General features: G+C 46.1%; 1 protein-coding gene across 6 annotated transcripts in view; it reads right to left on the bottom strand.

The window, feature by feature from the left end:
- Nucleotides 1-22,137, bottom strand: part of Nrp2 (neuropilin 2) — a 123,197-nt gene that overhangs the window by 68,405 nt on the left and 32,655 nt on the right. For all 6 annotated transcript variants that reach the window (XM_033764573.1, XM_033764574.1, XM_010616106.1 and 3 more), the window contains exons 3-7: nucleotides 21,159-21,340; nucleotides 15,599-15,829; nucleotides 14,521-14,676; nucleotides 12,805-12,974; nucleotides 10,781-10,936 (exon numbers count right to left, since the gene is read on the bottom strand). In XM_033764573.1, coding sequence (XP_033620464.1) covers nucleotides 10,781-10,936; nucleotides 12,805-12,974; nucleotides 14,521-14,676; nucleotides 15,599-15,829; nucleotides 21,159-21,340 — 895 coding nt within the window. The remainder of the gene's footprint in view (nucleotides 1-10,780; nucleotides 10,937-12,804; nucleotides 12,975-14,520; nucleotides 14,677-15,598; nucleotides 15,830-21,158; nucleotides 21,341-22,137) is intronic.

Genomic DNA, 22,137 nt, shown 5'->3' with positions numbered 1-22,137 from the left:
GAGCAAGCGAGCTGGTGAGAGGCGCCATTCACCTCCATGCCCTATGTTGACCAGTGTGTTCCTGGCTCTTGCTGGTCTTTGTTTTAAGCTCAGGATTGGGACAATCCCTCAGAGTCCTCTCCAGCTTCCTCTCATTGTGGTCCCCGCCCTGCAGTGAAATCCATCCCTGTCTCCAGCTGACCAAAATGTCTCTCATGGGAGGAAAAGCTTTTTGGAGTAGCTTCTGATCCAACATGGTAGGCGCAAGTCCTGGCTTACCAGATGGCCCAAATCAATAACTGCCATATGAACCTTATGCTTTTTTTGTTCACTCCATTAACAAAAAAAGTGGAGCAAGTACATGTGAGGACTTCCCTGATAAGGGCAAAGGGAAAAGTTAACCATCATTTCTAAATCACACCTGTCACAGCTATAACAACCATCTTTGGTAAACCACCTATGTAAATCTATCCACACAGCCAACTCTGCCATCACCTCCTATTCAGGGGAACCAAATGCTTCAATTCATGATACCCAGGCTATGCCAAGTGTTTGAGGCACAGGCTGGGCTGGGACAAGGGAAGGGGGACACTGGTATATTCGAATACCTTCGAGCCAGGCATTGTGTGTATGCAATTACTTCTCTATCCCCCAGGAGGGAAGTATTACTATCTCTACTGATGAGGAAACTGAGGCTCAGAGATGCTGGCTTGGATCCATGGCCTGAAGCTGGTGGTTTCTTAGGTTGACATTTATCTTTTTTTTTTAAATAAATTTGCAGCATTTATACTGGTTGCTAGGAATCACAGTGGCCTTAAAGTCCCCAGTCATGGGCAGAATGGAGGTAGAGTTGCTGTCCACTGATGTGATCTCAGGAGGTGTTCACGATTCTACCATGGCAAGGGTTTGGACAACCGTGAAGAGCTGCAGAGTTGTTGAGAGGCAGTTAGCAATGTAAACCTTTCTCCATGAACCGTGAACTCCACCATTTGGCAACTTTGAAGCCTCCATATTTCTACTTAGCAAAGACCAAAAGTTAGTCATTTGTAACACACCATGAATGGTGGGGGTAAAAGCTAAGGAACATCATACAGTTTGCCACCAATGATGGAAAATGGTTTGTTCAAGATAAATATAGGAAGAAGCAGGTGTCCCTAGATCCACCATTGTTTCAATCATTGTTCTTGGCGCTAAACCCCAAGGCTGAGGCCTGCTCACACAGCCCACCCTGCTTGCTGCTGCCTCTGCTCCCTGGGGAGCAACCCACTCTAACCCTAAGGCTGTCAATGTCCCCTCTGCTGCCTTGCTGAGAGCAGGGAGCACAGAGAAAGGACTCCTTCTCCCAGCTTCTTCTCTGCTGCTGAGGAGGAGGAGAAGGAGCGAGAAGACCAAATCATTACAGGAGGGAGAAGGGCCAGGCAAGCAGAGGCCATGAAGGTTAGAGCCACACACCTGGGAGGCCTGTGGGGAGAGGCTATGACCCTCCACAACCCTCATCTTGGAGAGGGTCTGCCACAGGAGGAAGGGGTGGGGCCCAGCAAAGTCCTGGCCTGGCCACTCCAGTTTCTTGCCTCCTTCCCGCCAACAAAGGGCTCCACAGCTTTGAGAAAAGGGACAGAGTAGTTGCCCTAATGAAAAGACATGAATCCATCCTCCTAGAATTCAGCATGAGACAGAGACTTTTTGTTTGTTTTGCTTTGTTTTGGCAAGGAAGGGACAAATGCAGCACTTTGCTGACTTTGAAAGGGTGCTGTGAGCTGCGGTGGGGGGTCCACCTCTGGACACTCCCTTGGATGGTGATGGTGACTGTGTGTGGCCTCTGGTAGGAGGAGTTCCTATCAGGGAAAAAACTTTATTTGCCACATGAATATATAATGGGAGAGCGGAATGAATCTGAACTTGCTTATTACTGCTAATCCAAAGCGTACACGCCATGCTGGTACCGTTTAGAAACACAGCATGCCTTATGTGTTGTTAATATCCAATTTTATCTTATCTGACCTCTTCATTTCTCAGCCTTGACAGTCAACACCCTACCTTTTCCTTTCCCTCCTCCTTAAGGAATCGATTGCACAGCTGGACTGCCCTTGGGAGGGGAGTCTGGGGGACACCTGCTGGGAGAGGCTGGAGGCACCAGTCACAGAGGGATGCAAGCAAGCAGGCTGCTCTCTCAGGCATCCGCCTGCAGCTCATTCTGAGGTTCCAATTTGCTCACTCTCCTCCCACCCCAGGATCAAATAAAGACTCCCCGCAACTTGGCTTTGAGCTACACTGCATGTTTCTGAGTCTAGTTCCTCACTGATTTCTGGTTTGCACTTGACCTTGTGTTCAGGTCTGCCCTCTGTGTTGCAGACACTTTGGTGAAGGAATAGCACCTTTCTTAGAATTGCCACACAGCTTCTGCTCTCAGTATGGCAGAGTGGACTGAAGCAAACCCAATGCAACCCAACCCACCACTGAATCAAGAGCCAGGAGCCAGGAGCCAGGATCTCCTGATAATAGCTCATACGGTGGGCGAATAGTTGTACCTCCCTGAGCTGCCAATTTCCCCCTCTGGTGAGGGAACAGACTGCATGAGTTCATCTGTCCTCTCTGGCTCCCCCAATCTCTCTTCACAGAGTTTCTGTGGTTTGTTTGAACTGCTCTGAGAGTGTCCACTTTATGTTATACGCACTGCCGAAGAGAACACAAACTTTTATAAAAGGACATTTTAGTTACTTCCTGTCTCTTATAGCCTAAGTGTTCTTGTAAACAAGTGCTGTGGATTTTTAATACCCTTCAGACAGTGCCCAGAATGCAGCAAGTGCGCCATTCAAAGAAAACATACCTTGTTGATATGTTGGCTCAATAACAGTTCAAATTATTAATAACCATGAGTAATGAATAACATCACCTCAGTCCTCACAGATTGTCTTTCACTCAAAGATATCAAAGTGCAGTTTATGAAAATCCATTTTAATGAAATATTAAGCAGTTTCTATTTCTCCTGATCCAATAGATTTACAAGGTCTCTATTTTTCTCCTTGCATACCCCTATTTATACATGGTAAATGCTATCATTTATTATACATCTTTATGACTTTCTCAATGCTTCTGTGGTTTTAGAATCACCTTTCATATATTTTTCTGATCAAATTCCCTGAGATGAACTCTTGGCTTCCAGTCTGGGCACTGCAAGGTAAAGGGTTGTATGCATGGGAAATGATACCAGGAAATTGGTTTTATTCCCGATTCTCTGCAACTCACTGAATGACTACAGGCAAATCAATAAACCTTAGATACTTTGGTTCCTCCTTCAGGAAAATACAGTCTATAATAGGCTTGAAGATAGACATTAAGTTTACCAGCCCTCTCTGCTGGCTCCAATACCTGCCCAACAGCCAGGCCAAATGCTGGAGTAGAAGCCAAGTCACAAGTAACAAATGGGCCATTAGACAGCTGGGAAGGTTCAAGTTCAAAAACCCATTGACTCCAAAGTTCCACCTTGAAACCAAAAACTTTCAGGCTGTAATTCTGCAGTGAGATGTCCATAAAGTGAGAAAAACCAGAAGATTGTTGACAGATATTAAACCCAGAATGGCATATATGAAAAACAATGATTGAATTTTAACATCTGCATTACAAGCTGGAAGTTGGAGTTGATATACATTTTTATGGCATTTTCAAAAAGATATTGATATGGTTGCTTTACTATCCAAAAGAAAACAAGGAGCATGTTCATGGTGACCCTAGCTTTCTGTGGATAGTGGTGATCATGTTGTAATTACTAAATGTGTGCATGCATATGTTGTTTCTTTAAAAAGAAGCTATGTTGAACAAAAGATTTTTTCAAATGCATCTCTCCAAACCAAGTTGAACAAACAATTCAGGGCACAAAGTGCTTTGTATAATCCATCTGGTCTCTTACTGAGTTATGCACATAATCCAATAGTTTCCAATTGATTCCTAAGAACTTTGTTTTATTTTCAGACAGACAGAATCTGAAAACCAGCAGCACTGCATGGATTTTCTGATTTGCACCTCTGGGGGATGGGGGTATCTGCCAAGCAAACTGGCTGCTATCTGACATCCCAGTTGGGCCCTTATCTACCTCCCACCCTGAGGAAAAGATAATCAGTACATGTTGACCATGCCCATGGGTACACCAGGCTTAGACTGTATGGACTATACAAACCAGTATAAAATAAAAATGTGTTTCTTTTATATAAGATAAGAAATATCTCTCAAGCAAGCATCACTGACGTTTTTGAGGTCATCTTTCCTGTCTTGCCTAGGTTTAGTCATGGCCACCTCTACTTTGCTGATCCTCCTTATGTCTTTGAAGAACATACACTGACTCTGCCCCTGCTGAGAACAGTTTGAGCTGCAGCTTGGCTACCCAGGCCCTGCCTGGCCTAGGTCCCTTTGCCATCCGCCATTAATCTTTGCCATCAGCATGCAGCGCTCACTTCGGCAGCACATATACTAATATTGGAACGCTATTGGCATCCAGGTGGGTAGCGTGGATGCTATGTGCCATCGTGCCTGCTTCTGGGGCCAAAGTCTTTGGGCTCCTTGGAGCAGAGATACTATACAGGGCCAGGCATCGCATGGCTGTTTAACCTTCCTAAATGATGAGGGCCCTTTGGTGGGCAGACAGGTCTCACCTCCATGTGCTGTGACTAATTTGAGTAGGGCTTTTGTATTCCGCCTGCACATGCCTGTCTCTTTACTATCTGTGGTGTGACCTACTGTTTATTTCTATCTTTCTCTCAATATCTGAACTCCTCCAGCTCCAGGGACTGCGAAGAAAGCAGGAAACATTTTCAAAGACAGCACTGTGCTGGAGCCCTGAGGTAGAAATTGTGCACGGGATGGATGTTCTTTGCCTTTAAAAAAAAATAAATATTTCTCTCCAATAATAAATGTCTCAGTGCATCCAAAGTTCTCCTTTACAATCGACTTGGCACAGACAGTCGAGGAGGAGGAGAACAAAGCAGGCAAAAAGGAAGCATGGCAGGAATAGTGGGCAGAAACTGGGGAAGCCACTGTCACGGTGTCAAAATGCATCTCAGAAATAACTGTGTCAATCACCTTGGTGCCAGACCAAGAGCCTGTCCTTCCCCTCCCACCCTCTTCCTTACCTCTTCTTTGAAACCAGCCATCAGGTCTGAACATAAAAATAAATTGCTAATCAATGCACACCATCCTGTTTAATTAATTTGTTGTACCAAACAGGCAAGGTGGGGGCAGGGGGCTGTTGCACTAGGAGAAAATGATGTTAAGGTAATGGGATTTTTTTTCTTCCCTGTTTGTAAATCATGGTCCTGACATTTCTCTCTTAAAACTCCCCCTTAAAGACTATAAAATTTTTTTTTTAAAAAACTGCCTACATTCTAGTGGATATGGGAATTTGGCCAGATAGAAGGTGTGTGTGTGTGTATGTGTGTGTATGTGTGTGTGTGTGTGTGTGTGTGTGTGTGTGTGTGTGTGTAAGAGACAGACACACAAGAGAGGGAAGAAGGAAGGGAGGGAGGGAAGGAGGAAAGGAGAGAGAGAGAGAGAGAGAGAGAGACTAACAACTAAATGCTCATTTATGACTATGAAGACCGCTGCTCTCCTTCTCCTTTAGGGCCGTTTTTGTCATCAGACAGAGGAGCAGGCAGTCCTTTCTGGGGCAGAGTGGAGGTGGGTGGGATATGCACGTCTCCATCTGTGAGTGCCTTGTGGGCCACCAGATTTAATGTAGGATTATGTTACCCCCATGGAGACACTGAGCCCTGGAACACAGCCTACTAACAGGATTAGGGTTTCAGGATCTGAGACAGGAAAGCATCAGGGAGAAGAGGGTAAAAGGGCAACTCAGGGACCGGGGCTAGAGAAGAGGAGGGCTGGGGAAAAGCATGACATTACAGCAATGAGCAGGCTGAAAAGGAACCGCCCCATCCTCCAGAATATCTGGAGGTAGAAACATGGGCCCACCACACCCAAACACCTTCCTAACACTGATGTTTGGAGGAGTAAATTGTGTCCCTAAGATAAGAATGAAGCTAGGATAGATGGCATTTATCTAAGGCAGTTTAAATGCAGGCCCACCAAAGGTGCAGGTGACTTAGCATGGTCCTTCTAGACCTCTGGCTTTAGAAAAGGCAGAGAAGTATCCAATGGGGCCCTGCCCCTCTTTAAAATGACAACTTCTGCTCAAAGAGCTCTGTGGGTATAATGTAATGACTGCCTCTACAGAGCCTTCCATCCACAGATCTCCAGGTGCCCTGGGTGGATGGACTTACCAAGGTGTGGGGCTGGGAAGGAAAATGTCCAAGGTCTCAAGTGCATCATCTCTGAAGATCTGAAGGGGATCGTGTATCCTTGTAACTCTAGCCAGCTGATTTTGGGGCTTGGTTTTCATACACGACACTCTCCTTGTAAGCCTCTGATTTTGAAATGATTTGTTTTAATTTAGAAAATAAATACAGGACAGAGGAGTTTTGAAGTGGGGTGTTTATTTGCTTTGAAGGGATGTGGCCAAATCAAATAGCAATTTCTTTAAACTCTGCATCCTCATGACTGCAATAGAGCCCAAACACCACCATGTTGACTCTGGAGTGTTAAACTGTGCTGTCCAAGCACCACTTCCCCCCAGGCCTCCTTTAGAACATGGGCCCTCCAGGAAAATGCACGCCTCTGGGCCCTTAGAGTGAACAGCTAGGAAGCTGATTTCCCTCGGGAATCAAGATGAGGAGCAAGACCGGGGCAGACTGCTGAGAACAAAATCTATTGACTTTTCACTGGGTTGTCACAATTTCACTGTCCCTGTCAAGTTGCTTATTCCACAGCGTGTGAAATTCTGAAGCAGTTAAGTTGGCACCAGAGTGGTCACAGAGCCCCTTGGAGGGCAACATTATGTTAATACAATGGCTTAGAGCAGTGATGGCGAACATTTTAGAGCTTTCAATGGTACCAACAGACACTGGCACACGTGCCATAGGTTTGCCACTGCTGGCTTAAAGCAAGCTTTCCCGCCACTTATTACGGGCTAATTCTGAAGACTCAAGTCTTGTCTCTATGTTCATCCTTCCAACCTCAATCTGTCCATTAGGGTGCACAGATTCTCCTTCAGTCCCTAACTTGTTTTCAAATAGATGAGAACAGCCCAGTAACAACATGACTAAGAGCAAGGTAACCTGAGCTATGTTAACAAAGTTGCTGCCCACATTGACCAAATAAGGAAGAATTCTGCTTAGCCCGGTAAGAGGAGTAGCTTGGGTCTCACCATCCTGACACCAGTACAGTCTCCATTCCTTAGGTGCAGACTCTCCCTCCATTGCAGCCTCAGGGGACTGGAATCTCAGAGGAGGCAGGACTGTGACAAGGCCCCAGTGCCTCTGAGTTCTTCCACGTACCTCTCGGGCTATGTGTACACAGCGGTGTGTGAAATTACACATGCACACATGAACCTTCTACCACTGTACTGGGCACACTTTTTCTATGTCTGGGACGTCCCTCGTACAGCTGGTAAAACGAAAAGCAGGGCTGGGGGATTCAGCTCAGAGGTTCCGGCTCCTGCCTCACAAGTTCAAGAGCCTGAGTTTGATCTCCAGTGCCACCCCCACCCCCCAAAAACCCCAAAAAACAAAAAGCAGTAGTTTCTGAAGAATTCTACGTGACGCAATTTGTATAATCTAAGAGCGCACGTGGGTTGGAGATGGGTTCCCTCAAGTGGGCCAGTGCTCTGCCTTGTGGTTAAGCCATAAATATACATAAGGAGGGCCCGCCCTGTACGAAAATCATAGGTTTCATGTTTATGGCATGTGGAACTGGAGAAAGACGGGATGTGCTGTGCATACGGCCTGCGTAACTGTGCTGTATTTTGCCAAAAGGATGCTTGAAATCCCCCAGCAACAGCCTGACTGATTTTTCTCATAAGCAAACTCACGAATACCTGTTGGACAGAAAGAGACTAAGAAGGAGGGAGGCTGGAGAAGAATTCCTTAGTTTTCCTTTCTTCCTGACAGCAAGAAGAAAATCATTTCCCCACAGACTCAGACCTCGCCTCACCCAGCATGGATCCAAATTGCAAATAATGTTTTGCAAGGATATAACACAGCCATCCCTCACCACTTCGAGCGCTCATTAATCTTGTTTCCTTCTGATTTTCCCTCATTCCCTTGCCTCTGATATACTGCACTGGTGTAGACTGTGACCAGGGAATTGAAACCGAGTTTCCAAATTTCGGCCCCAAATGTCACAATCCCCCTTCACTCCTTGCATGCTAGGAACAAGCTTGCAAACCTTCTGATCTGGCTGCTGAGCTGCCGCATCCCTTTCTGCTCTGTTTTTTCCTTAGGTCCTGCTGTCTGAATTTTGCTTTCAAGCCCACCACTTAGCACCAGTTAGCTTGGCACAGTGCCCATTGTCCAGAGGCCGCAAAGAGAAACTCAGTGGTGATACCAGCGCAGACCAAACCTTCCCCCACTGCCCCAAGTCTACTCTCCACCCTGCCTCCCCCTTCATGGCATCAAATCAAACTGCAGTAGACTTGACAAATTTATTTGGCATGGTTCATGCAACTATTTCAACCCTAACCGCCTGAAGAGCTGTGCAGATGCACCATGAACAGTGTGGAATCTGCACATTAAACACAGATATCTGGGGGGGAGATCTGCTAATGAATGGGCAGCAGGGAGCACCCTTGCAGTGGAGGATGGGCAAGGCCTGCTGACTGCCCCCACAAGCACAGTAGGATGAGGGAGCCGAGGAGCGGGTGATGCCTAATTGGCAGGCTTTCCATTTTCCTGCCTATTAAGTACCGGGAAGATGCATTTCTAATGGGGGCTTTGCTTCTGCCTTACTCCCTTTATTTGGGGAAGACTTTCTCTAAAACAAAAACTAAAACTGCAAGTTACTTGGTTGATTACTTGGGGAAAGAAATTGAGCCAAGAGTGGGAGGAGGAGGCAAGGAGAGGGAATGCATTCAGTAGGAAAAGTGGAGACGGATGATGCTAAAGACCAGGAAGCTAAATTCATTTCTCAGGAATATCTTCCCTGCAGAATGGATACCAGGGATAAAGTGAGGGAGGACAACATTCTATCAAAATGTGCAGTGCTAAGGTATTTCCAAAAGCAGATTTTCTACAAATGGTATTTTAAATAGCATCCTGGTCCATCTGTGTGCTTTTAAAATCGGCTTATGCTACAGTATCCCTCTGGCCAGGGCTGCTTAGTCATTGAGCCTGGACAGGGAGACAGTCAGGTGAGCCTCATTCCTCTTCCCCAGAGCCAAGCCTGCTCAGCAGCTGGCACTGGCCCACCGACTGAGCTGCTCGGTTTCACTGGTTTCTTATCAAAATGCCAGGTGGAGAGAGAAGGTGCAAGTGGGGTGGAATGAGGACACTCAGCCCTGGATCTCCCCACACCCATTCTGCTTGCCGTTCCCCACTGATGTCTGGCAACCTTTCCTGAAACCGAGTCAATGGGAAACCAGACTGGGCCCACATATCAAGGTGGGGTGTCTTTCTGTTGCTAAGTACTTCACTTTCCCTCCCGGGGAAATGGAGAAAGTGTGTGCGTGTGTGCATGTGTGCGTGCGTACATGCGTGTGAGACAGATAGAGACAGAGAGACTTGGTAATATCTAGAAAGCACAGTTTTCACACGAATGTTGCCATGTTACTATGGCGATTTTAATGGGGAAAAAAAACCTCTACTCCTTTAAAAACACACATTTCCCGAGTAAGACTGCCAACATTAAAGTTCAGGATTTTCTGGGTCTAAGACCTCCAGTTGTACCAGTAGTCGTAGAACAATTTGTCTTGGGACACACAGTGACAGAACCTGAGTTGGTTCCTTTTGCAAATGCCCTTTGGCCACCCATGCCTTCTTTTGTTAACTCAGAACCCGACAGCCCAAGGCCTGGTGGAACTTTAGCACTGAAGAGGAAGAGACCCTTCTGCTCACTCCCAGTTCTCTTCCTGGGCAGGACAAGCAGCCTCTGGGAATCCCCAGGATATCAATGCCTTCCTAACCCAAGACTCAGCCACAGTCTACAGGTGCCACAGAGCCTCTGCCCTCATCTCACCCCCATCCCTACCCAAGTGACACACTGGATGCTTCCAACCAGCCTTCTCCACGCCGAGCGCAGCAGCAGCTGCAGAACCAGAATGCCACATGTCTTAAGAAAGCTGAGTGCCAGACACTTGTCCCTATGGACAACAAAAGCCCCATATCCGTGGACCCCAGTTCCTAGTGCTGCAGACTCTGAGGATACCAGCCGAGAGCATTCAATGCCTCACTGCTAGGCGTGCTTGCTGGTTCAGATCCCAGCCCCAATGAACTGAGCGTGCCTCGTTATTTATTGTCCTCTTTTTTCTCTGAGACATTGTGATTCCCTCTCAGGATTTGTGCTCTTTCATTTCCAGACCTTGGTAACTCCTGAACTGCAGCTTCATGTGGTTTTGTGATTGTTAACCCAGCATGGGGAAGGGACTTAGGCCATAAATGCTCAATGAGTGCTGTGTGGGAAGACATGGATGGGGAACACATTTTCCCCTTCATTTGTAGTCAGAGAGCACTCTGCAAGAGCTCTCTCTCTCTCTCTCTGCTGTGCAACTTGCAACAGGAGCCAGACTATAAGGGAAATGGTATTTTCCAATTGCTTTAGCGTAAGAAAGAAGATTTTCAGGGTCAGTATCCCTGGCCTCCAGAAATTATTTGAGCCTCAATGAACAAGGCCTTCTCTCCTGTGTGGGATCAATTGGAAACTCCTCTTGTCTCATCCCTGCTGCACCTGTCCAGCTTGCCTCAGTGGTAAGAAAATGATTTACCTTGTGGTTCTTGCCATGTCGGTATACCATCCAGTCTTCACCATTAGTGCTGACCTCCAGCTTGTAGGATTTGACATAGTAGCCATTCTGGGTTTCCCTGGAAATTGCACCCTGTGTTGCAATGGCCGTGAGCATGGTTAGAAAGCGTAGGTCCACCTGGGAAGAGATGAAGAAAGGGGAAGAGTAAGGGGGCCATCACTCTCAACAGGAGGCAACATCTGGCTTTTTTTTTTTCTAAAAAAGACACTGCTGTCATACTTAGCTCATAATCAAGTCTGTGATTCACAAGATGTATTGGTAATTAGTATCAGTTTCCAATTCCACTGGACAATTAAACTCAACTTACTTGACAGTAAATTGGACACTTTGAAGATATAACTTCATTATTTTTCTTTCTTTTTCCTGTTTTGCAAAAGTGAATAGCCAGTATTCAGTTTCTTCTAACCACTGAGGATCTAGAATTATGATCTCTCCTTATTAAAGTATGGCCTGCCTTAGACTGAGAAAGCAGATGTCATTCTAAAGCAGCAATGAATAGCTAAATCCACTCTGCTCCAATCCAGTCTAATTCAATCCAATTCACTCGAAATGCCCTGGTTGCAAAAGTCACAGCTCATAGCTGCCTCCCATCCCCACGCTCCCTCACTCCATTGTGTCTTTAGTTGCTCAGGTCACCCAGGGGTCAAAGGGCATGCAGAGCCTGCCCAAGCAATTAGGCTTATGCACCAAGTCCTAACCTTTTGCTCTCCAGGAAGGATTGCCAACGTTTTGAGGTGCCTCCTTTTTTTTTACAGTGCAAACCCATTTGGAAATTGCTGGATGTTTTACTTTGCAGGCCACGGTGTTTCTTAATGGCAGCCTCCATGTGGCCAAAAGTTAGCCCCTGCACATGAGCCTAACCTCAACTTGGCTGGCACTGACTGGCACTCAGTGTGTTCACAGCATTATGAAACATTCAAAAGGAGTGCGCAGTGCCATCTACATGAATGAGAGACAGGTGGATAGCAATAGGAAAGTATGTGATTAAGGTCCAAAATAAGGGAGTGTAATTAATGGCTTGCCAATGACAAAGGAGAACTTTCTGGAAGCTTTGCAAGATAAAAGAAGTTTTGGAGAGGCAGAGAGGAGAGACAGTGACAAATGGCCTTGGGGTTGTGTTGTTGGAGGCTCTTGGGCTCCCTGGAGTTCATAAGTGATCTCTCTCCCTTTCTTGCACTATGCTTCTTAGATCAGAGGTCACCATGTCACATCAGAGCTACAACAGGCTTGTCAGTGGGTCACACGGCTGTCTGTGTGTGTGTCATAAAAGCAGATGCTGCTCTGGTATAGGACTAGCAGTTTGCTAGCGATCCAGCCAGGCTTCATCTCCCTGTTTACTTCTTCCCAGGGGATGAGAACTGGACCCGTCTGTAGTGTGGGAAGATTACTCAACATGAGCTGCAAGACTTGTTCAGAAAGAAAGCAAACAATAGTCTGAAAAGATGCTGCAGAGCATCTGGGCGACATGAGTTTCGTTCCCTGCGGTGACATTTTCCCATGTGTTCTTCTGGTAGCTATGTGCAAAACCTTCCTGGCAGGGCTCCCTCCAAATAGCAAAGATCAGGAGAAATTGCCATATTCAGCTGCCACCCAACAAGCCTGCCCTCAGGAAAATGCTTCCCCCATCTCTGATGCCCCTTCTGTGCCAAGAACGAGGAAGATCAGCAACCATATATGAATGTTTCTTGGATACTGATAGGGCAAACAGTATCCTGGCCAAACAATTCTCCCAAACCCATTCATCACCAGGGTAAGGATGACCTCCTCCTAACCCATCAATTTATCCCTGAACACAGCACAGTGACTGGCACAATCTTTTTGCACCTGGTGTACATACTTGTTATGATGATGAATGCCTGAGGGGAGTTCTCAAGCATTCTGTGTTGTTTTCCTTATGTTCTTGGTCCACTCTAGCTGAAGGGCCACTCTTACTGCCACACCAGGGCACACACACTCTGCACAACCCCTGATATCTGAGGAAGTACCTGGAGATACTCCTTGTTGGAATCCAAGTTGGGGGTCCAGCCATTGTCATCACCGTGGAGCCTGCTTTGTTGAGGGGTCCACCTCCCATCCGAATAGGTTGATGAGGCACTGATCTGTTCACTTGCAATTCGGCCAGACTCCATTCCCAGAGGGACATTGCACTGAAAGTCTGGGAAGTGAAGACGGTCAGGGGGAGAGTTAGGTGATTCAGCCTCACACTCTGGGGACCCCCCCACACTGCTTCCTTGTACGGACAAGTCCTTGCAGGCATTCCCTTATCTGAAAGACTCTAATTTCGAGCTCACATTTTAAAAACAACCCTAGCCACTCACAGAGCTTGACAACCCCTCTGGGTCTGAAAGAAACTAGATTGGACTAAAAGAAATTAGTTGATAGATAAATAAGAATCATCATACAAATTAAAAATACAATTTAAAACACAAGAACTGATATCCCTGCAGGCTACGGATGCTCTCAGATGCCAGATGCACTGTGGCTGCCATACAGGTGGTTGAGCGGTAGACTCGTGGCAATTTGGGTGGGCTGCTCAGTCGTGGGAAGACAGCTTTATCCATAAACACCCAGGAGGCACTTCTGCATCTCTCTCTCACCCAACTGTTGCATGAGTTCTGGCACAGAAGACAGACATTACAGGTACTTATGCCTGTCTCTGGGAGAACTCTCCAGGAGCACATGCATGTCGCACTCTATTTCCCTGCACCACCTGCCTGGGCAAACAGACCCAGAAGTCACTCACTCTGGCCTTAGTGCCACCTTTTCAACTGCTGTTCTTCCCTGGTTGCTATGGACACTGGTCAAATATTTGCGTATGCATGTGTTCCAGCAATTTTTCCCAGTATCAAACTTACTGTTAGGTTCTGTGACTGGTCATTTGCAGAATATGGTACAATTAGCCTTACTCATTTTTTATTTTCTGTTAAATTACTTCCATGATCTCTTACATAAATGAAAGCTAAACCCAGAGCAGAATCCAGAAACTTTCCTGCGGGTCAGGCTGCCATGTCTATTGTTAAATTGGTTATGAAAATGTCTACACCTGTGGTAGGATTTCCTCAGCTCTCAAGATCCTTAGTGCTTCTTTCTTTCTTTCTTAAAGAGATCATTTGGGCTTCTGAGTAGAAATGGCAGCACATCTGAAGCACATGGCCAAGAGGAGTGGATTTGAAGATAGGGTCAGGGCCAGAGACTGATGGCCTACACTGCAATTTTCATGACAGTGGGGGCCAGAGCAACAGTTTGTAATGTCTCACACAGTGCCTGGCCTGGGTATTTAGAAGCTCCTAGAGTCCAAACAGTTGTATTGTCTGGCCAAGGAAACTCAACCTAAGGCCAGAGATGTTTAATATCAAAATACATATACAGAGAGAGAGAGAGAGAGAGAGAGAGAGTGCTTTAAAATGCCTCAGTTTTGCAACACTGGCCTCTGAGGGTTAGAGAGGGAGAACAATAGTCCCAGTCTCAAACACATGAGCTCCTATGTAGATCATCCTAACTTGGAATATATATATAAAGTTTCTTTTTTTTTAATGAGCACCTAAATGGACACTTTTCTTAGCAATCTCTGCCTGTTAAGAGGATGTAGATGCCATTCCTTGAGCTCAAATGCCATAGCAAATTCTGTAGGGTTCTGCCTTTGTCCCCAGTGGGCTGCCCTGCAAACCCTACAGCTCTGATGCCCTCATCTGCCGACTCACTCTCTAGTGGTTCTTGGTGCACCAGGTAGTAACGTGCAGAGAAGCCATCCTTGGCCACTGCCATATCTGTGTGAAAGGTCAGGGACAGGATTCCTGTTGACGAGCGGAGTTCAGAGGGTGTTTTGGTCCCACAGTACTTGCCAATCAGGGGGCCAACTGGACATAGAAGAAAGAGACAGGGCAGAGGAAATGGAAACATTATACTTGATTTTCAATACATTCTCCCATCCCATCTCTGCGTGTCATCCCATGTCTTTGCATGCCTGTACATAAAAACCAAGATGTGCTTTAAGAACAATGTCTAGTGGTTTTCCTGCACATTAAAAGTGCTGGCTTCATTCTGTTCTTGTAGCCCTGGGAGATGGACCAAAAAGCTTCCATTATAATAGCCATCCTTCAGAAGAAGAAATTGAGTTCCAGAGGGGTTATGACACTATGTTTCCTTGTTCTCACTGCTAGGAAACAGCAGAGACCCAAATGTTAGCTTCCTGATTAAATCGTATGCTTTTCCCAAGAGATGAAATTGTTCTTGCTTAGTCATCAAGTCTCTCTTCTACTAGAAAATACTTAGAATAACTGCAAAAGTGAACAATTCATTTCCTTTCCAATACTCACTATCCCCAAGATTCTCAGACTTCTTGTGGCTTTGAGTAATGCACCTTTTAAGCATCTGCTACTATATTAATAATAACATTCTAGAAATAATGATGGTAATAGCAGCCAGCTTACATGGCTAAATCAAAGATAAGCACATAAGCAGCTTTCTAAGGCTGTACAGGATTTGAGCCCAGTCTGTCTAGTTCTAGAGTCCTTGGCCACTGAGTCACTTTCTATCCTGACAACTTGATGTGAAAAAAGACATCAGCCAAAGGACTTTCCATCTTCTCAGTCTAAAGAAAATACCTCCAAGAAAACAGACCACATTTCTATAATTTCTCTCAAACCAATCCTTGGAGAAAAAAAGAGAAAGTCATTATGGCTCCCACGAGAGCCTTTGTTCTCCCTTCTTGTAATTACTAAAGCAATTCACAGACAAAGGCCAAGAAACTAAGTGCCTTGTGACAGTGACGTCACTCACCGTGTGGAATGCCATCCCAGATGTCCAGCCAATCATATTTGCAGTCTCCCTCTCCCACCTGCAAAGGGTCATGCTCCAGGTCAAAGGTCAGGAACTGCAGGATGATCTCCATCTTGGGTTTGGCCAGGATGGTAAAAGTGCAGTCCAAGTTATGTGGGTACTTTTCAGGAAACCCAGGAGATTCGATGGTCCCATTGGGGCTGGTGAAGTTTTTAGAACAATCTTCAGAGCCTGTGTACCAAAGAGAGCTGCAGCATTAGGAAGAAGAAGGCTTTCTTTGCTGCCCTTGTTGCAAGGGTTATTTAAATGTTTGGGCCCAAATCCCCCTACTCATGAGGTTTTTGTTTTTACTCAAGGGGCTTTGGAGCAAAGTACATACTCTCCTTCTCTGTATTTCAAGCCCTCAAGCCAGCCCCTCTTTAGGACAGAAGTTAGGGAGGCTCAGCAACTTGCTCTCCATATTAAGAGTAAGAACAGCATTCAGGAATGGAGGGATAGGGGAGTGGAGAGACGAGAGAAGACGAAAGAGAGGGAAAGAGAGAGATCGATCTTGCAAAGAGGAACAGAGTCTTCTTTCTCAATCACTCAGCTGCTCTCTCCAGAAATGTAAATTATTTCAATCCTTAAGGAAGGCTTGCTGGTTGCCAGCAGGGAAAACAATGTTACCCCTTATTTATTGCTGACCTCAACACTAGCCCCCATTGTACACAGCCAACTAAGTGGCCCTTCTCCCTTCGAGACCCAAGGTGCCTCAGGGGAGGGGCAAAGGGGAGCTTGGGTCTCATTCATGTCATGACTATATTAAAACGAGCGGCTCTGTAATGGCCAGACAATTAACAATCGACGTTTTTTAGCCGGTGGATCACAGTGGGGTGCCAGGGATGTTAAAGGCCGCTCCAGCAGCAAGTTTGGAAAAAGGCAGCAGCGTATTGACATTTGGAAGGCTTCTGGTTCCTTTGTGGTGGAGATGGCCTTGTTTCTCTCCTAAGCTCTGTGTCCACTTTCTGGGGACACTTAGGGGTGTCCTGATTAAATGCAGCACTCTTTCACAGCCTGATGCAAGCAGGGACAGCAGCAGGAGCTCCAAAGAGGATCACAGCCACCATATCTCCCGCTGCCTCTAGGTGGAGTGCTGTTAAAAGAGCCCTTGTGCTTTAACCAGCCACACTTTTCAGAGCAGAACCCTGCGAAGATCCTGGGCGTACAGAGAATCAGACTCCCGGACCCTGAGATATGCACAGAACAAGAATAGGTCCAATTTAAGACAGCTGATGTAAATGCTGCCTTTGGTATGTTCAGATTTTAAGAGTAAGAGAAGGAAGCAGGATTTATGAGGAGGATAATAGATATTCTAAGCATGAAGGAAGAAAAAACACAGAAATTCTCAATAAACCAGGTGTTTACTGGCAGGAAGTATCCTCTAGGGTATGAGCTGAAGTATAACTATGTGATGTCGATACGTTGATCTTAACCTGCAGCGATGTCTTTATCGGCAGCTCCTGGAGCAGGCTCCTTTGCAAGTCTCTTTATTGACTATGGCTTTCTGGAAAGTAGCAAACGTCTGACTAGGAAAAGGTGGCATGCAAATACATGAGAAGAGGGCAGACAGGACAGGCTATCCCAATATCCACCACCTATACATCTGTGGCCTCCTCTATTCTCCCATGCTGACACGAGGCAGGAGTGAACCTTCACGGGTTCTTTGGAAGCTTTAAGTGCAGCATCCTGGAGACTCTGTGCTTCATCATTTAGAGGGCTGGCAGCGGCAGGGCAGGCCCGAGAGATGTGAGAGGGCAGCCAGGCCCGGAGGGAGGAGAGGGGTGCCCCCCCTCTGTTTACCAAAGGGCCTCAAAGTCCTGAGGGCCTCCTCAGTGGCCTGGGATGATGCAATTTGACAAAGCCAAGCCAGCTGGCAGGTCTTCAGGGGGCCAAGAGGAATTTTGAAAAGGTTATAGAGTTTGTGGCTGCTATGCAGCCTTCTCTACATGGGCCACTGAGGGAGCCTCACATAGGACCCGGTGGAAATTAACTCTCTATTCACAGCTGGCCTGAGAGCTAGAAAAGCCATCCTGATGTTTTTCTCTTAGAGTTTGTCCTATTGTCATTCCCTTCGAAGGCAAGAGAATCTTTACCTCTCCCCTGGTAGGGAATTCAGGGTGGGCTCTTCCTTTGCTCCCTCTCATTGGTGGGGACAAAGGCTTCCATAATAGATACCTGGTGGGTCTGGGTCAGGCCTGGAGAATGTGAGATTCTAAAGCATCCAGTTTCCAGGGTCCTGGGTCCTGCTTTCCTACAAGGAATTTTTCAGCCTTGGGTACTGAAGGGAAAAATCGTTATATTCGTCAGGAAAACTGCTTCCAATTTTATCATTTTTATGCAGAAAAATCAAGCTTGTCTATTAAGAGGATGTATTTTTCTCTAACTGCCCCACAGTCGAAAACATCAGAAAGGCAGCTGAGTATCCAATGTGGAGAAGAAAGCTCAGAAAAAAAACAGACAAAGTGAGTCTCGAAGAAATCTGCCTAATCCAGGATCCGTTTCTGTGATTTAAAAACAATTTAAAAAAAAAACTCAGTCAACAAATACTCAGGTCCACTCAGTGCTTTCCCACAGAAGCTGGAGAATTTGGGTTGCATGAATGATTTCATAACAAAGAACTCTGGCATGGAAAAATGACCACTGTGCATCCTCCGCTGTAAATTTTAAAGTAACTGCAATTGGAAGAAGATTCTACACAAATAAAGATATGAAAATGTGGTGGTTTCAGCCAAAGTTGGCCTTGGCTTGACTACAGAAGGTGAACTTGGGTCCTGATTTTTAGAGTGAGGATAGTAGAAGTTTCAGGTTTTCTCTGTCTGTGAATGGGGTTAGAAATTGCAGTTTCAGAAATGTCACTAGGCACCAGGAAGAAAAACCTGATCTTGAATTCTATTCAGAGGAACATCAGAAAAAAATGAAACCCAGAATAAACACATTGCACTGTATCCAGTGTTACTTTTGAAATTACTCAAGAATTCCTCTCTACTCTGCTGAGGATTGGGTGATTCGAGGTCTTCTGAGTCTGAGTTGCTTTGGCTTACCCTCTATTGGTGGATGGTCTGGTAAGGTAGAGGATCTTTTATACTTCATGTGCACAGACACAGACCTTCCACTCCAGCCACATGTCCCATGTCCATCTCCGCATTGTGGTTTCACATCATTCAGTGTAACTCTGCAGCACAGCCTTGCCAAAGAAAGGCTGCCACAGCCCTGTGTGCGGCTGCCTGCGTATCTGTGGTTAGCTTTCCCCTTCTTTCTTTTTATGAATCCAACTAGCAAACATAGCTGTGTTTGTTTGGATTTCTTCAGCAAGTCCACCCATTTCTTTCATGTTCTGTGGATGACGTAAACTTTGTATATTTTCCCTCTGGACTGTAACCGTGGAAACATGGGTACAAGAAGTGGCACCTGGAAGAATGCTCATCTGTCTAAACTTCTTAGTTTTGGGTTTTGCATCTTTGTGAGTTTTATACACGATGAGAGCTGCCCTTTCAGATAGGCACAATGGCAGGTATGGGTGGCCCTGAGAAGGCTCCTGTGCTCTCATCTTCTTTCATTCCTGTTTACAGAAGCATGGCTGCTGGCAGGGTTGATCCTGCAGCGGTCTCTTCTAAAGGCAACCTCAGTCCTGGAAGCAGGTTCTCTCTGCCAAGGCACCACTGTTTCCAGGCAGTTCACAGACTTGTTGCTTCATTCAAAATTCTACTTCAGCATGTCATCCAAACAGCAGTGTTGAATTATGATATCCTCTTGTGTGTTTTATCTTTTAATATCCTCCTTTCAAAAGTGCATGATGGATAGAGTTACTGTTCCCTTATTTGGTGGTATTCTGGAGAATGTGCCATCATGCCTTGTGAAATGCTAACTTGGGAGACAGGAGACTGGAAGTGAGGTGAGCTTTCATGGCTGCTCACCCTTGTTCTGACTTCCTTTGGCCAGCTCCCTGGAAGATCTTATTTGGGCTGTTTCCCTTTCACAGTCAAGACGGTGGAGGCAAGTGACAAATTTGGCACTAGGGACCTTGCCAATGATAGACTCTAGAAAGCCCCTTGATTGTTCTCATTTTCATAACCACAGCACGAAGTGTTTTCCCTGAGTTTTCCTTTCCATTTACATATATGTTCATCCAGTAACATCAACTATGCATGTGCTGGGGACCAAGGGTTTACACACTTGCCTGCACCAGTAGAAGAGGGTAAACAATTTTACTCTTTCTCTTGCCCCTCTCTCCACTTTTCCTTCGAGGGGATGACCCACCAGTGCTGGTGGCTTTGATCTAGATCTAAACAGGCCTCAAGGCATATGGACCAAGCTACTAAGGGCCTTCAACCCAGTCCCAAGCTTCACACACTCACATATCTTCAGTACCCTGTCACTTCATTGTGGCCAAAAGCATGAAAATTCACAACAGATAGGCAATCTTGGGATTTGCACCCCCTGATAGCCTGGGTTCCCACACTGGCATGACATTTAATTCCATCCTCTCAGGCCAGTCCAACAAATATTTAGATAGAGTGGATATAAAAAGTGCTTTCAGCAGCTACTGGTTCCTTTCAAGAACTGTTTAATGAAAACGAAAATATATATGAATAGTTCCCCTCACACTGAACTCAACAGGCGCCGGCTGTGGGCCTCTCGATGACAGGGCTGACAACTTCCCCTTCAACCAGACTCCGCTGCGAATTGTAAAACTCAGGCTGCTGCAGAGAGGCCCTCGGAGATGGAGCCAGCCAGAGCCTCTGTGGTGGGGAGCAGGCAGGACCAAACAGAAGTGGAGGCTGTAGCTCCCTCAGCCAGCCTTGGATACTGAGTGCCACCAGAGAGAAGGACATGTTGCTCAGGGAGCATTGTGTGAACTCAGCTCTGCTGTTCTCAGTCATAGAAATGCACACTGGTCAATATGCTCAGTCCTAGAGGAATCTCAGGAGAACCTACTGGAATCAAGCAGTCATCCTCTCTGCCCTCTTCTGCTATCTTGTTGCTATCTTCTGTATCACGGATGTAAAGAAGGGTCTGCTGGGCAGAGGTGGTGGAATGGATGGCCAAGGACAATTTCTAGGAGCCATATTTTAATTGAAAAGCTAAAGGGTGACCCCAACGAGGGGACTGTGGTGAGATCTGTGGAGCCTCTAAACAATAAAAAGGTCATGTCCTCTAGCCCCATGCAACTCTAAATAAAGTCAACATTAAGCTATGAAATAATTGAGAAGTTTGTCCAAATTTTGCTGTTTCCCAAGAAGGTTAGTTTGACTTAAAAAAATACAAAAATCAGATTCTTTCCAAAAACCTTTTTTTCCATGTATTTGGAGCCCCCAATTCTGGTGCTTAGTCTGCTCCCTCATGTTGCATCATGGCCTGAGCCAGCTTTCCATCTCTGGGCATCTCGAGTACAGCTTGAGCCTCTTTTCCTCGGCAACCACTCAGGAGGATGAAGGTACAACCCTTCTCACCCATCAGTCCCCTCTCCATCCCACCTTCTCTAAAACGCTCATCCCCCAACTCTACCAAGGGCCACACTGACCTGTCTTGAAGATCTCATAGCGCAGGGAGAAGCCTGCCCCCTGTCGGGCATAGTCGGATGTGAACTTGATGTAGAGCATGGACCCTGAGGAGATGATGGTGGGCGGGGCAATGTTCCCACAGTGCTTGCCCAGGAGGTCTGCAGACTCGCTGTCTCCATCCCGAATCTCAATGAAGTCATACCTACATGGGATGGACAAAGGGACACAGATAAGAAAAGATCAGCCTGAGCGGAGAAAGACATCTCTTCCAGCTTCATCAGCTTGCAGTCGGTCAGGTCTTTGGAGCAGTAAACAGAGGACATCTTTCTTGCCTGTGTCAAAGGCAAACAGATGCAGGAAATTGCACTGTTGCGTTAAAGTCACACACTGAGTGCATGGGTGGGAGGCCTTATCTCTTGTTTACATAAGAGCAACAGTGTCATTCAAAGATCTTAAAACAAACACTGTTTCCTTCTTTCTCTAGCACCATTTTTATTTCCACTATGATCTATTTGAATCTTAGTTTTTCCTTCTTAGCTCTGTGTCACTGCAAGTTACCTCCAACCCCTATGAGCCTCAATGTTCTCATCTGTAAGATGAGAAGAAAAATATCCACTCCAGAAGTTTGGGATGGAAATAAAATAAAAATATATATACACAGTATGATACTGCAGATGTTTCAGAGATATTTATTTTCCGGTCCCCCATTTCAATTTTCTCCTGGGTCATTCTCTCTTCTCTTATTTCTCTTGGATTGAGAGTGACAAAGACTCCCTATGCAGGTGGGCCACCTCACTCCCTGAGAGGACTCTGCCAAGTTCACCTCTGCAGCATCTAGTCAACTACACTTTTGAAAAAGGAATCAGCACATATTAAGTAAGGCAATAAAAACCATTCTCCCACTGTAGGGATGAATCCCTGGGGACCCCTGTCTGTGCGCACACAACTATCAGTCCCAGGAAGAGGCAGGGTGGGCTTCACTCCCTGAGCCAAGGCCTG

Source organism: Fukomys damarensis, unplaced genomic scaffold (assembly GCF_012274545.1).
Source record: "Fukomys damarensis isolate Sample0158 unplaced genomic scaffold, DMR_v1.0_HiC HiC_scaffold_16, whole genome shotgun sequence".
Lineage (NCBI taxonomy): Eukaryota > Metazoa > Chordata > Mammalia > Rodentia > Bathyergidae > Fukomys > Fukomys damarensis.
This window is presented reverse-complemented; position numbering and strand designations above follow the sequence as displayed.